General features: G+C 60.5%; 1 protein-coding gene across 1 annotated transcript; it reads right to left on the bottom strand.

Annotated features, from left to right (window-relative positions):
• Nucleotides 1-346: 346 nt before the first annotated feature.
• LOC139605012 (uncharacterized) lies at nucleotides 347-13039 on the bottom strand. Its single transcript, XM_071456345.1, has 14 exons — nucleotides 12150-13039; nucleotides 11027-11113; nucleotides 10485-10715; nucleotides 9839-9861; nucleotides 9437-9552; nucleotides 9164-9199; nucleotides 7652-8154; nucleotides 4834-5385; nucleotides 3711-3797; nucleotides 3169-3399; nucleotides 2731-2753; nucleotides 2329-2444; nucleotides 1804-2091; nucleotides 347-1046 (listed from the first exon to the last, which is right to left on the bottom strand). The coding sequence occupies exons 1-14, from the start codon at nucleotides 12675-12677 to the stop codon at nucleotides 532-534; spliced, it is 3336 nt and encodes a 1111-aa protein (XP_071312446.1). The 5' UTR covers nucleotides 12678-13039; the 3' UTR covers nucleotides 347-531.
• Nucleotides 13040-13361: the final 322 nt, after the last annotated feature.

The raw sequence follows: 13361 nt of genomic DNA, 5'->3' as shown, positions 1-13361 counted from the left end.
CTTGCTTACAATGAAGCTCAGAGCTACACACCAAAGCAGCACAGAATCCAAAAAATATGGATGCTAAAATGCAAGGCATCATGATCAGCTCATGGCTCCAGCCTGGCTTCCTGATTGCGGGGTGGCTGCATCCTCCAGCCCAGCCCAGCCCAGCCCAGCCCAGCCCAGCCCAGCCCAGCCCAGCCCAGCTGCCACCAGCCCTGCAGTGCTGCCAAAGGCTGGCACGGACAATCAGAGCCTCTTCCCTCCTCCCTCCCCATTCTTCTGTGGCCTCAGTGCCCACAGGGAGAGGTAGGACACCATCCCCATGGCATCTAGGCAGGATAGCAGCACGCAGACAGCCCCAGGCAGGACAGCACTTCTTTAATGCTCCAAAGGACTGAGCGGGAGGAGATGCAGAAAATTGCAGAGAGGGTCCAGCCCAGGCAGAGCTGCAGTGAGGCTGCACTGTGATGCCGTGTCATTCCCACAGCTCCTCCCTGCTCAGCCAGCCAAGGGCATGGGCAGGGGCCCAGCAGCCATCCCACCCTGTCAGTCACACACCTGGATGTAGGTATCTTCTGAGTAGATCCAAAAATATGGGAAGACTTTCTCAGTGAAGGTGGCCTCCAACTGCAAGATCTGTGTCAGGTCCTTTGCGTTGTAGAAAGTCACTCGGCCCATTTCATAGTCCAGGCAGACCCTGATTCTCTGGAGGTTTTCCTTCAGTGCCAGCATGTGTGGGGTTATGCAGACTGTTCTGTACTGGCCATCTGGGTACATTAGCAGCCCCCAGACATTCTCAGATCTGGGAAGGTTGAGCAGCTCCTTCCTCTGCACGGACTCCAGGGCCACCCCCAGGGACCACCAGCCCTTCTCCCCAACCTCCACCTCCCAGTAATGCCTCCCAGATGTGAACCCCTGGGTCCCCAAGACACTGAGGCTGCCCGTGAACCTCTTGGGGGTGTCAGGGAGGTTTTGTTTTTGACGTTTGAACTGGACCATTTTGCAGTCCTGCGAGAGGATCAGGTAGGCATTCACCGTCTCTGGGTCCAGCCGCACCCGCTCTAAAGGGTGACAGAAACATCAGTCAGTGCCTGCTGAGAAGAGAACCAGCACCTCTCCTCCACCCTGCACCACGGGGCTGGGACCTGTCCTGGGAGCACAAGGGGCACTCCTGCAGCCCCCTCGGGTGGCATGGGACACGGCAGCCTCACTGTCCCCACGCTGGCAGCCGAGGGTGAAAAGATGCTCCCTGAGGCAGGACTGAGGCAGGCAGTGTCCCCACAGGCAGGGCACAGACACGATGGGCTTTGCTAAAGCTGCTCCCAGATGTGCTGCATATTGCAGCCTGTGGGGAGCAGTGCATGCCGTGGCTGTGAGCAGGCAGTGCTGCAGGGCAGGAGGGGCCAGGCCAGTCCCTGCTCCTGTGCCAAGGGCTCACCCAGCTCGGAGCCCTGCTCTGCCCAGCCAGCAGGCAACCGAGCTGCAGAGCCCGAGCTGCCCATCCACCAGGCATGTTCTGCTGCCATCCCGTGGCCATCCCACAGGGCCACACAGCTGTCACTGTGCGGTGCCACCAGCCCAGAGCCTCTGCCAAACTCACTCCTGCGGGGACTGCAGGGGGGAAACTGAGGCACGACTCTCCTGTGCTCAAGTGCATCATCCCAAAAACGGAGAGTGTGGAGAGCGGCCTCAGCACAAATGGTGCCAGCCACACCTCAGCCCAGCAATGCTGCACCATGTGGGCCCTGAGCACCTGCAGAAGCACTTCTGATCACACCAAAATGCCACCTAAAATCATGTACAGCCCCTCTGCTTAACTGGGCACAGCCTGACACGGCCTCCTGCTGTCCTGGCCCTGGCCTGGCATCGCAGGACAGCATCCCTGGTGCTGCCTGGCACAAGGACAGACCTGGATTTTTATTGCAGGCCTAGTCACAACAACAGGACTCAGCTCTAGACAGATGCTGGGTTTAGATGTGCTGTGAGCCCATCTCAGCACCAAGCACATGAGGACACTCATCCTAGAAAGCTTTTCCCCCTCAGTTGTGCTCAGCAGCTCCACACACTTACCCCTTATGCCAGAGTCTATCTCGCTCTGCAGGCTCACTGGAAGAAGGCAAGGAAGATGCATGAGTGTCTCTCCTGTGGCACCTGTCCTGCTCCCCATCAGGGCAGCAACCCAGATGTGGAGCCCCAGGCTCCAGCAAAGCCCATCCTGGGGATGGTTCCCATCTGGAGCAGCCGTTTTGCTCCTGAGCCCCAGGCAGAGGCACCAGGCAGTGAGGATTTCCCCCTGCCAGCCAAGCCCAGGGGAAGCACAGCACAGAGCCAGCAGGGCTTTACCTCTGAATTTATCCACCATGTCCACGACCTGCTGGCTCCTCCAAGTGAGGCTCTGAATGCTCTTCTGCAGCTCTGGGGAAACTGGCTCTGGGATCGGGGCCTTGGCTGCCTCACAGCTGAGGGGAACAGGGAGAGGAGCTCAGAGCCCAGCCACCAGCCAGGGCCAGCAGGGAAACAGGGAAATCCCTGCGGCCACAGAGCCCAGGGCAGCCGTGTCCCTGCTCTCAGCACAGCAACCCCATCTTTAGGAGGGGTGCAACGGCCTCTGGTTCCTGGAAACATCCCATGAAATCCCAAATCCCCAGCGGGGCAAACCACCTCCTTGCTGGCTCCTGCAGCGCTCCCAAAGCTCTGCCCAAAGGAGCTGAGCAGGAGGAGAGGGACACCGAGCCTGTTTCATACCTGCTCAGGATTCTGCCAACATCCTGCAAGAGAGAAAACACAGGAGAGCTGTGGCCCTGCCGAGGGTCAGGGAGCTGCAGTGGCTGCCCAGCTGTGTGAAGCAGCTGAAGGGGCTGGGGCTGAGCCCACACCTCATCCCAACCCTCCCTTCCCTCAGGGCCCTGACCCACAGCAGGCACAGCACAGTGTCACAGCATGGTGTCACAGCACGGTGTCACAGCACGGTGTCACAGTGTCACAGCACAGTGTCACAGCACAGTGTCAGAGCACGGTGTCACAGCACAGTGTCACAGTGTCACAGTGTCACAGCACGGTGTCACAGTGTCACAACACCGTGTCCCACCATGGCCCCAGCCTGCACCAGGATGCAGAGGGTGCCAGCTGGGTGTCCCCAGCCCCAGCAGGGGTCACAGTGCCCAGGGGCTGATGCTGCCTCACCTGGAGGAACTCGACCCCCGGCTGGTCCCGCTTCTCCTGGATCTGCGCTATCACCGTGTCCAGCAGCGACTGCCTCTCCAAGACCCTGGACGTGTATTCCTCGCTCTTATTCACCAGCTCCTGGGACATCTGCTCCAGCTGGCCCAGCAGGGCCTTCTTCTGCTCCTCCAGGCACTGCTGCAGCTCCTCAAAGCTCTCAGTCACACGCTGCAACTCCGACCTCACTGTCACCTGCAAGGCACCGCACGGAGGCCCTGAGCCCAGCCAGGCTCCGGCTGCCCCCGCAGGGACACGGCTGCTGCACAGAGGGGGCCAGGATCACACACAACGGCACCAGAGGTTTGGAACAGGAACAGCAGGAAGAACAGAGACAGGGGGGGCAAGTCTGGATGTTGATGGGCCCAAGGAGGCCACATGAGATGGACAGAGAAAAGAATGTTGGCATGGATTAGGAGATAAGTATATATGGCGAGAGGGAAAGATGGGACATTCCTGGGGAGCCACATGGGTGAGCACTGGGGGGCATGGAGAGGAACACACACCTGCAGGACAAGACTTTTCTGGTCTCCTGTGCTCTTCAATTTTTCCTTCTGCTCTTGTAGAAATAGCAGGTTTCTCTGGAGTGTCTCCTGGGGCAGCGATTAAACAAATGGCATTTCTGTTAATTTTGGAATGACATTCACAGCAGGGAGATGATGTTGCCAAACAACCCCTGTGCGGACAAACCCAGTCTGGGGAGTCACTGGGGGTGACCCCTGTGTGTCTGGGAGTGAGTTTTGCGCTCAGAGACACAACGCAACTCTCCAAACTCAGCCTGGGGAGATCCCCATCCACAGCTCTTATGGCCAGAAACATTGCTGGAATAACTTCATTGGAGTTCCACTCCATGCCAGTGGAGACCCTGCATTTTGTATTTATTTAAATGGTTTTTTAATTAGAAAAAACAACTCTCGACATTGGAAGTGTGATTTCTGGGAAGAGGTTTGCAGTGACAGTAGCAGGGACTCAGACAGGCCCCATCAATTTCCTGGAGTATTAACAAACTCCGCCTGCTCTGAGGCATCTCCTGCCTTGCAGTGAGAAGAGACCCCAGCCCACGCTGTGGGGAGAAAGCCTGGCTGGGGACATGTGGGGCACAAGGGACCATGTGGGGACCCAGAGGGGTGAGCAGGGAGAGGGACCTGGGCTCCTGCGTGGGCGGGGGCCAGGCGGTGGCAGAAGCAGCAGCCCCAGCAGGGTGGGGTACCGCAGCCCAAGCTGGCAGCCAGACAGGGAGCCCGGGCAGCAGCCGGCTGAGGCCCCAGATCCGTGGCTGGCCGGGGACACGGCCGAAGCTGTGTGTGGAGGGGAAGCAGAGCCGCGCCCTGAGGGAAGCCCAGACCCTGCTCAGAGCAGACCCAGAGCCACAGCCAGAGGAGCTCATGCCCAGAGCAGAGCCCAGACTGTCCTTGAAGGGAGCCCAGATGTGTGCCCGGACAGGACGCGGACCTGTGCCCACAGGGGACCCCAGCCTGTCCCCGAGGGAGCCCAGCCCCTGCTGCAGGGGATCCCCGCCTGTGGCCGGAGGGGACCCTGAGCTGTGCCCCTCGGCCACCCCACCCCGGGCAGCCAAGGCCCCCAGGCCCTGCCCAAGCCCCCGGCCCCTCTCGCGGCGCCGCCCCGTACCCGCAGCTCCCGGGCGGCCTCTTCGGCGGGGCGGACACGGTGCCGGCGGTGCTCGGGCCCGTCCCGGCAGGGCGCGCAGAGCAGGGCGGCGCAGGGCTCGCAGAACAGCGCCAGGGCCTTGCCGTGCTGGGGGCACCGCGGCCGCGCCGCCACCTCCTCCAGGGCCCGGGCCAGCCCGGCCATGTTGCCCAGGGAGCGGATGGGGCGCTGCGAGCCCGGCTCCAGCGGGGCGCGGCACTGCGGGCAGGCGGCGGGGCGCGGCGGGTCCCCCAGCACGTCCGCCAGGCACTGCCCGCAGAAGCTGTGCCCGCACGCCGTCAGCACGGGCTGCTCGAACACATCCAGGCACAACGGGCAAGTGGCCTCGGCCACCAGCTGCTCTCGCAGGGCCAGCACCTCCTCAGCCATGGCCGCGACGGACGGGAACGGACGGAAGGGGCCCCACCCGCGACCGCGGCGGGGGAGGGCCTGGGCACGACGGGAACGGGCTGGGCTGGGCTGGGGGCCGGCAATGGGCTCTGGGATGCGAGTGTGTGTTTGTGAGTGTGTGTGTCAGTGTGTGCGGGCGTGTGCGCATCCCTGTCATTGCACACACATGTAGAATGTCACACCTTGTGCACATCCATGCCACTGCAAGTGTGTCTGTGTGTGCCTCTGTGTCTGTGTCTGTGCCTGGGAGTGTCCCCGTCTCTCCCTGGGCAGATTCCTGTGCCTGGATCTCACATTATTCACACGCGTGTCCATGTCCATGTGCGTGTGTGCAAACTGGGGAAGAAGGAGCAGGAAAACCCCGGGGGGACACGGGCACGGGGCCGCAGTGTGCGCTGCGTGTGCCCGTGTCTGCAGCCCACGGCAGCGGGGATGCAGCAGCAGCTGCGCAAAGTGAGGGCTGGCGTGAGTGTGAGTGAGAGTGTGAGTGTGAGCATGAGCATGAGTGAGAGTGTGAATGTGAGTGTGTCAGTGCAAGTGTGAGCGTGAGGGTAAGTGTGAGTGTGAGCCTTCATCCCAGCCTTCCCCCGGGGCGCAGCCAGTACGGTTCTGCCAGGGCCCGCGCATGCTGGGGATGCTTAAATCAGTTGAATCGTTAATAACCTGCCAGGGGCTGGGAGCTTCGGCCCGGCCCGGCCCCTATGGCGGGTCGGAGCTGGGAGCGGGAGCCCCTTCCCCAGGCCGGGCCCCGCGATCCTTGCCGAGGCCCGGCTGTGGCCGGAGCCGCTCCCGGCCAGCGGGGCGGGCTTAGTGCGCTTTGAAGGGATTGGGTCGGGGCGGCAGCGGCGCCCTGAGGGAGCCCAGGGTGATCCTGCGCTGCCTCCCTGCGCTGCCGGCCCCGGCCTGCTCGCCCGAAATCCCCCCAAGGCCCGGCTGCTCCGGCCACCAGGGCTCCCGCCTCCATCCAATAAAAAGCTGAATTCATCCATTTTTAGGAAGAAAAAAGGATTCGGCCAGGTCAGTGACACTGCCGGTGTGACGGACATGAGCCACAGAGAACCAGAATCACTTCTGCTTTTCATTTCCTCTTTCCCCATAGCTGCATCCAGACCCGGTGAGAGGGATGCAGGGAGGCTGCTGAGGGACACAGGGCTGCAGCCAGGCCCTCCTGTCCTGCCCCCACACCTCCCTGCCAGGACATCAGCCCCACCACAGCACTTTTCATGGAATCCCAGAATGCTTTGGGTGGGAAGGGACCTCCAAGCTCATCTTCTTCCACCTCCCTGGAAGGGGGCAGAACACCTTCCACTATCCCAGGGTGCTCAAAGCCTCATCCAGCCTGGCTGACTTCCAGAGATGGAAGTGTCAACTCCTGTCAGACAGCACGCCCTGACCTGAAACCCCAAAGTTCTTCCAGGGAGTTGCAGGCACCACGCCAGCAGTGGGAAGGCAGGAACCCTGGCAGGGGCCTGCACAGGCAGCCCCAAAATGCTGCCACCCACAGCAATGAGCAGCTGGTGGCTCTCAAAGAGTAAAGCAGGGATTTATTACAAGGTCTCCATGGATTCATCTTAGGCAGCGGAAAAGCCCAGCCAGGGCTACACCCAAGATGGGCCCAAAGCGGTCACAAAATGGACGAGCGCTCACACTTTTAGAAGTGTGGTGGTCTCGTGCTTTTATAAGTTGTGCTCCATTTGAATAGTGGAGTTAATTGCCCAATTACAGCTTTAGGTTATGAAGTCCCATCCTCCTTGTTGCTCTCTCTTCAGTTCATCATTGTTTATATTTTTTGGGCCTGGACTTTGTATCCTTGGCCTCAAGGTAGAACAGGATTGTTTTGTCTACCTACCCCGTGAAAAGACCTTGCTAACAATGAAGCTCAGAGCTACACACCAAAGCAGCACAGAATCCAAAAAATATGGATGCTAAAATGCAAGGCATCATGATCAGCTCATGGCTCCAGCCTGGCTTCCGGAGTGCGGGGTGGCTGCATCCTCCAGCCCAGCCCGGCCCAGCCCAGCCCAGCCCAGCCCAGCTGCCACCAGCCCTGCAGTGCTGCCAAAGGCCCGCACGGACAATCAGAGCCTCTTCCCTCCTCCCTCCCCATTCTTCTGTGGCCTCAGTGGCCACAGGGAGAGGTAGGACACCATCCCCATGGCATCTAGGCAGGATAGCAGCACGCAGACAGCCCCAGGCAGGACAGCACTTCTTTAATGCTCCAAAGGACTGAGCGGGAGGAGATGCAGAAAATTGCAGAGAGGGTCCAGCCCAGGCAGAGCTGCAGTGAGCTGCACTGTGATGCCGTGTCATTCCCACAGCTCCTCCCTGCTCAGCCAGCCAAGGGCACGGGCAGGGGCCCAGCAGCCATCCCACCCTGTCAGTCACACACCTGGATGTGGGTTTCTTCTAAATAGATCAAAAAATATGGGAAGACTTTCTCAGTGAAGGTGGCCTCCAACAGCAAGATCTGTGTCAGGTCCTTTGCATTGTAGAAAGTCACTTGGCCCATTTCATAGTCCAGGCAGACCCTGATTCTCTGGAGGTTTTCCCTCAGTGCCAGCACCTCAGAGGTCATGCAGACTGTTCTGTACTGGCCATCCCCCTCCATTAGCAGCCCCCAGAGCTTCTCAGATCTGGGTAGGTTGAGCAGCTTCTTCCTTGGCACGGACTCCAGGGCCACCCCCAGGGACCACCAGCCATCTTCCCCAACCTCCACCTCCCAGTAATGCCTCCCAGATGTGAACCCCTGGGTGCCCAAGACACAGAGGCTGCCCGTGAACCTCTTGGGGGTGTCAGGGAGGTTTTGTTTTCCAGCTCCCACCCAGACTGTTTTGCAGTCCCGTGAGAGGATCAGGTAAGGATTCGCCGTCTCTGGGTCCAGCCGCACCCGCTCTAAAGGGTGACAGAAACATCAGTCAGTGCCTGCTGAGAAGAGAACCAGCACCTCTCCTCCACCCTGCACCACGGGGCTGGGACCTGTCCTGGGAGCACAAGGGGCACTCCTGCAGCCCCCTCGGGTGGCATGGGACACGGCAGCCTCACTGTCCCCACGCTGGCAGCCGAGGGTGAAAAGATGCTCCCTGAGGCAGGACTGAGGCAGGCAGTGTCCCCACAGGCAGGGCACAGACACGATGGGCTTTGCTAAAGCTGCTCCCAGATGTGCTGCATATTGCAGCCTGTGGGGAGCAGTGCATGCCGTGGCTGTGAGCAGGCAGTGCTGCAGGGCAGGAGGGGCCAGGCCAGTCCCTGCTCCTGTGCCAAGGGCTCACCCAGCTCGGAGCCCTGCTCTGCCCAGCCAGCAGGCAACCGAGCTGCAGAGCCCGAGCTGCCCATCCACCAGGCATGTTCTGCTGCCATCCCGTGGCCATCCCACAGGGCCACACAGCTGTCACTGTGCGGTGCCACCAGCCCAGAGCCTCTGCCAAACCCACTCCTGCGGGGACTGCAGGGGGGAAACTGAGGCACGACTCTCCTGTGCTCAAGTGCATCATCCCAAAAACGGAGAGTGTGGAGAGCGGCCTCAGCACAAATGGTGCCAGCCACACCTCAGCCCAGCAATGCTGCACCATGTGGGCCCTGAGCACCTGCAGAAGCACTTCTGATCACACCAAAATGCCACCTAAAATCATGTACAGCCCCTCTGCTTAACTGGGCACAGCCTGACACGGCCTCCTGCTGTCCTGGCCCTGGCCTGGCATCGCAGGACAGCATCCCTGGTGCTGCCTGGCACAAGGACAGACCTGGGTTTTTATTGCAGGCCTAGTCACAACAACAGGACTCAGCTCTAGACAGATGCTGGGTTTAGATGTGCTGTGAGCCCATCTCAGCACCAAGCACATGAGGACACTCATCCTAGAAAGCTTTTCCCCCTCAGTTGTGCTCAGCAGCTCCACACACTTACCCCTTATGCCAGAGTCTATCTTGCTCTGCAGGCTCACTGGAAGAAGGAAAGGAAGATGCATGAGTGTCTCTCCTGTGGCACCTGTCCTGCTCCCCATCAGGGCAGCAACCCAGATGTGGAGCCCCAGGCTCCAGCAAAGCCCATCCTGGGGAGGGTTCCCACCTGGAGCAGCCATTTTGCTCCTGAGCCCCAGGCAGAGGCACCAGGCAGTGAGGATTTCCCCCTGCCAGCCAAGCCCAGGGGAAGCACAGCACAGAGCCAGCAGGGCTTTACCTCTGAATTTATCCACCATGTCCACGACCTGCTGGCTCCTCCAAGTGAGGCTCTGAATGCTCTTCTCCAGCTCTGGGGAAACTGGCTCTGGGATCGGGGCCTTGGCTGCCTCACAGCTGAGGGGAACAGGGAGACGAGCTCAGAGCCCAGCCACCAGCCAGGGCCAGCAGGGAAACAGGGAAATCCCTGCGGCCACAGAGCCCAGGGCAGCCGTGTCCCTGCTCTCAGCACAGCAACCCCATCTTTAGGAGGGGTGCAACGGCCTCTGGTTCCTGGAAACATCCCATGAAATCCCAAATCCCCAGCGGGGCAAACCACCTCCGTGCCAGCTCCTGCAGCGCTCCCAAAGCTCTGCCCAAAGGAGCTGAGCAGGAGGAGAGGGACACTGAGCCTGTTTCATACCTGCTCAGGATTCTGCCAACATCCTGCAAGAGAGAAAACACAGGAGAGCTGTGGCCCTGCCGAGGGTCAGGGAGCTGCAGTGGCTGCCCAGCTGTGTGAAGCAGCTGAAGGGGGCTGGGGCTGAGCCCACACCTCATCCTAACCCGCGCTTCCCTCAGGGCCCTGACCCACAGGAGGCACAGCACAGTGTCACAGCAGTGTCACAGCACGGTGTCACAGCATGGTGTCACAGCACGGTGTCACAGTGTCACAGCACAGTGTCACAGTGTCACAGCACGGTGTCACAGCACGGTGTCACAGCACAGTGTCACAGCACAGTGTCACAGTGTCACAGTACAGTGTGACAGCACAGGGTCACAGCACGGTGTCAGAGCACAGTGTCACAGTGTCACAGCACCGTGTCACAGCACGGTGTCACAGCACAGTGTCACAGTGTCACAGCACAGTGTCACAGTGTCACAGCACGGTGTCACAGCACGGTGTCACAGTGTCACAGCACAGTGTCACAGTGTCACAGCACGGTGTCTCAGTGTCACAGCACGGTGTCCCACCATGGCCCCAGCCTGCACCAGGATGCAGAGGGTGCCAGCTGGGTGTCCCCAGCCCCAGCAGGGGTCACAGTGCCCAGGGGCTGATGCTGCCTCACCTGGAGGAACTCGACCCCCGGCTGGTCCCGCTTCTCCTGGATCTGCGCTATCACCGTGTCCAGCAGCGACTGCCTCTCCAAGACCCTGGACGTGTATTCCTCGCTCTTATTCACCAGCTCCTGGGACATCTGCTCCAGCTGGCCCAGCAGGGCCTTCTTCTGCTCCTCCAGGCACTGCTGCAGCTCCTCAAAGCTCTCAGTCACACGCTGCAACTCCGACCTCACTGTCACCTGCAAGGCACCGCATGGAGGCCCTGAGCCCAGCCAGGCTCCGGCTGCCCCCGCAGGGACACGGCTGCTGCACAGAGGGGGCCAGGATCACACACAACGGCACCAGAGGTTTGGAACAGGAACAGCAGGAAGAACAGAGACAGGGGGGGCAAGTCTGGATGTTGATGGGCCCAAGGAGGCCACATGAGATGGACAGAGAAAAGAATGTTGGCATGGATTAGGAGATAAGTATATATGGGGAGAGGGAAAGATGGGACATTCCTGGGGAGCCACATGGGTGAGCACTGGGGGGCATGGAGAGGAACACACACCTGCAGGACAAGACTTTTCTGGTCTCCTGTGCTCTTCAATTTTTCCTTCTGCTCTTGTAGAAATAGCAGGTTTCTCTGGAGTGTCTCCTGGGGCAGCGATTAAACAAATGGCATTTCTGTTAATTTTGGAATGACATTCACAGCAGGGAGATGATGTTGCCAAACAACCCCTGTGCGGACAAACCCAGTCTGGGGAGTCACTGGGGGTGACCCCTGTGTGTCTGGGAGTGAGTTTTGCGCTCAGAGACACCACGCAACTCTCCAAACTCAGCCTGGGGAGATCCCCATCCACAGCTCTTATGGCCAGAAACATTGCTGGAATAACTTCATTGGAGTTCCACTCCATGCCAGTGGAGACCCTGCATTTTGTATTTATTTAAATGGTTTTTTAATTAGAAAAAACAACTCTCGACATTGGAAGTGTGATTTCTGGGAAGAGGTTTGCAGTGACAGTAGCAGGGACTCAGACAGGCCCCATCAATTTCCTGGAGTATTAACAAACTCCGCCTGCTCTGAGGCATCTCCTGCGTTGCAGTGAGAAGAGACCCCAGCCCACGCTGTGGGGAGAAAGCCTGGCTGGGGACATGTGGGGCACAAGGGACCATGTGGGGACCCAGAGGGGTGTGCAGGGAGAGGGACCTGGGCTCCTGAGTGGGCGGGGGCCAGGCGGTGGCAGAAGCAGCAGCCCCAGCAGGGTGGGGTACAGCAGCCCAAGCTGGCAGCCAGACAGGGAGCCCGGGCAGCAGCCGGCTGAGGCCCCAGATCCGTGGCTGGCCGGGGACACGGCCGAAGCTGTGTGTGGAGGGGAAGCAGAGCCGCGCCCTGAGGGAAGCCCAGACCCTGCTCAGAGCAGACCCAGAGCCACAGCCAGAGGAGCTCATGCCCAGAGCAGAGCCCAGACTGTCCTTGAAGGGAGCCCAGATGTGTGCCCGGACAGGACGCGGACCTGTGCCCACAGGGGACCCCAGCCTGTCCCCGAGGGAGCCCAGCCCCTGCTGCAGGGGATCCCCGCCTGTGGCCGGAGGGGACCCTGAGCTGTGCCCCTCGGCCGCCCCACCCCGGGCAGCCAAGGCCCCCAGGCCCTGCCCAAGCCCCCGGCCCCTCTCGCGGCGCCGTCCCGTACCCGCAGCTCCCGGGCGGCCTCTTCGGCGGGGCGGACACGGTGCCGGCGGTGCTCGGGCCCGTCCCGGCAGGGCGCGCAGAGCAGGGCGGCGCAGGGCTCGCAGAACAGCGCCAGGGCCTTGCCGTGCTGGGGGCACCGCGGCCGCGCCGCCACCTCCTCCAGGGCCCGGGCCAGCCCGGCCATGTTGCCCAGGGAGCGGTTGGGGCGCTGCGAGCCCGGCTCCAGCGGGGCGCGGCACTGCGGGCAGGCGGCGGGGCGTGGCGGGTCCCCCAGCACGCCCGCCAGGCACTGCCCGCAGAAGCTGTGCCCGCACGCCGTCAGCACGGGCTGCTCGAACACATCCAGGCACAACGGGCAAGTGGCCTCGGCCACCAGCTGCTCTCGCAGGGCCAGCAGCTCCTCAGCCATGGCCGCGACGGACGGGAACGGACGGGAAGGTGCCGAGGCGGGGCCGGGTCGGGGCCTTGTCCCGGGGCACAGTCCGCACGGTACGGCAGGCGCGGCTTGCTCCGGGAGTAGCGCTGCCATGGCCCGGTTAATGTTTAAATTCCTATAATCATCAATAAGGTGGAACGTCTCCAGCCTGTCTCGGCCTTGGCGGCGGCTCGGCACTGCCTAGCAGCAATCCCACCTCCAGGCCTTGCACTGTGTCCTGAGGTGACTTTTATGCTCATATCCCTCTTCGTCTGTGTCGCTCAGAAATAAATTTTGCACGTTTAGGATTGGTTCTGAGGGCGAAGAGGGCGGTCAGAAGAAGAAGCGCAGAGTTTGTTTTCAGAAAAATAGCGCTCCCTCCTTCTGCACATTCCTGCTGCAGTTCGGTGCTGTCCTCAGCAGGGACAGGCAGCAGGACAGAGCTCTCCTTTGCTCTTAGTTACTTTTAGCTGGCTGAGGCAGAGAAGATCTCTGGACTGTGGATTTTTTTTTCCTTTTTCTTTGGAGCTGTTTAAACCTGTTCTGTACTGAAGACCCAGAAGAGCACCGGCAGCTCACACCTGTGGCACATCAGACCAGGCCTGGCTGCAGCATTTCCAGCACCAGAGGGACTGATAAGAGATTAAGTGAGCCAAGTTACAGCTCAAGATGGGGACTTTCTGAGTTTGTCATCTCTTTTGGAGCAGCAAGAGATTTTATTGTTGAATATGGCTCCTTTGTTGTGCTGATGAATTCTTTGCTCCTTAAACAACCATTTTTTTCAACTTTTCACCAAGG

Source organism: Agelaius tricolor, unplaced genomic scaffold (genome assembly GCF_023055355.1).
Source record: "Agelaius tricolor isolate 1412-34295 unplaced genomic scaffold, bAgeTri1.0.p SCAF_58, whole genome shotgun sequence".
Classification (NCBI taxonomy): domain Eukaryota; kingdom Metazoa; phylum Chordata; class Aves; order Passeriformes; family Icteridae; genus Agelaius; species Agelaius tricolor.
The sequence above is the reverse complement of the archived record's forward strand: the minus strand, read 5'-3'. Positions and strand labels throughout refer to the sequence as shown.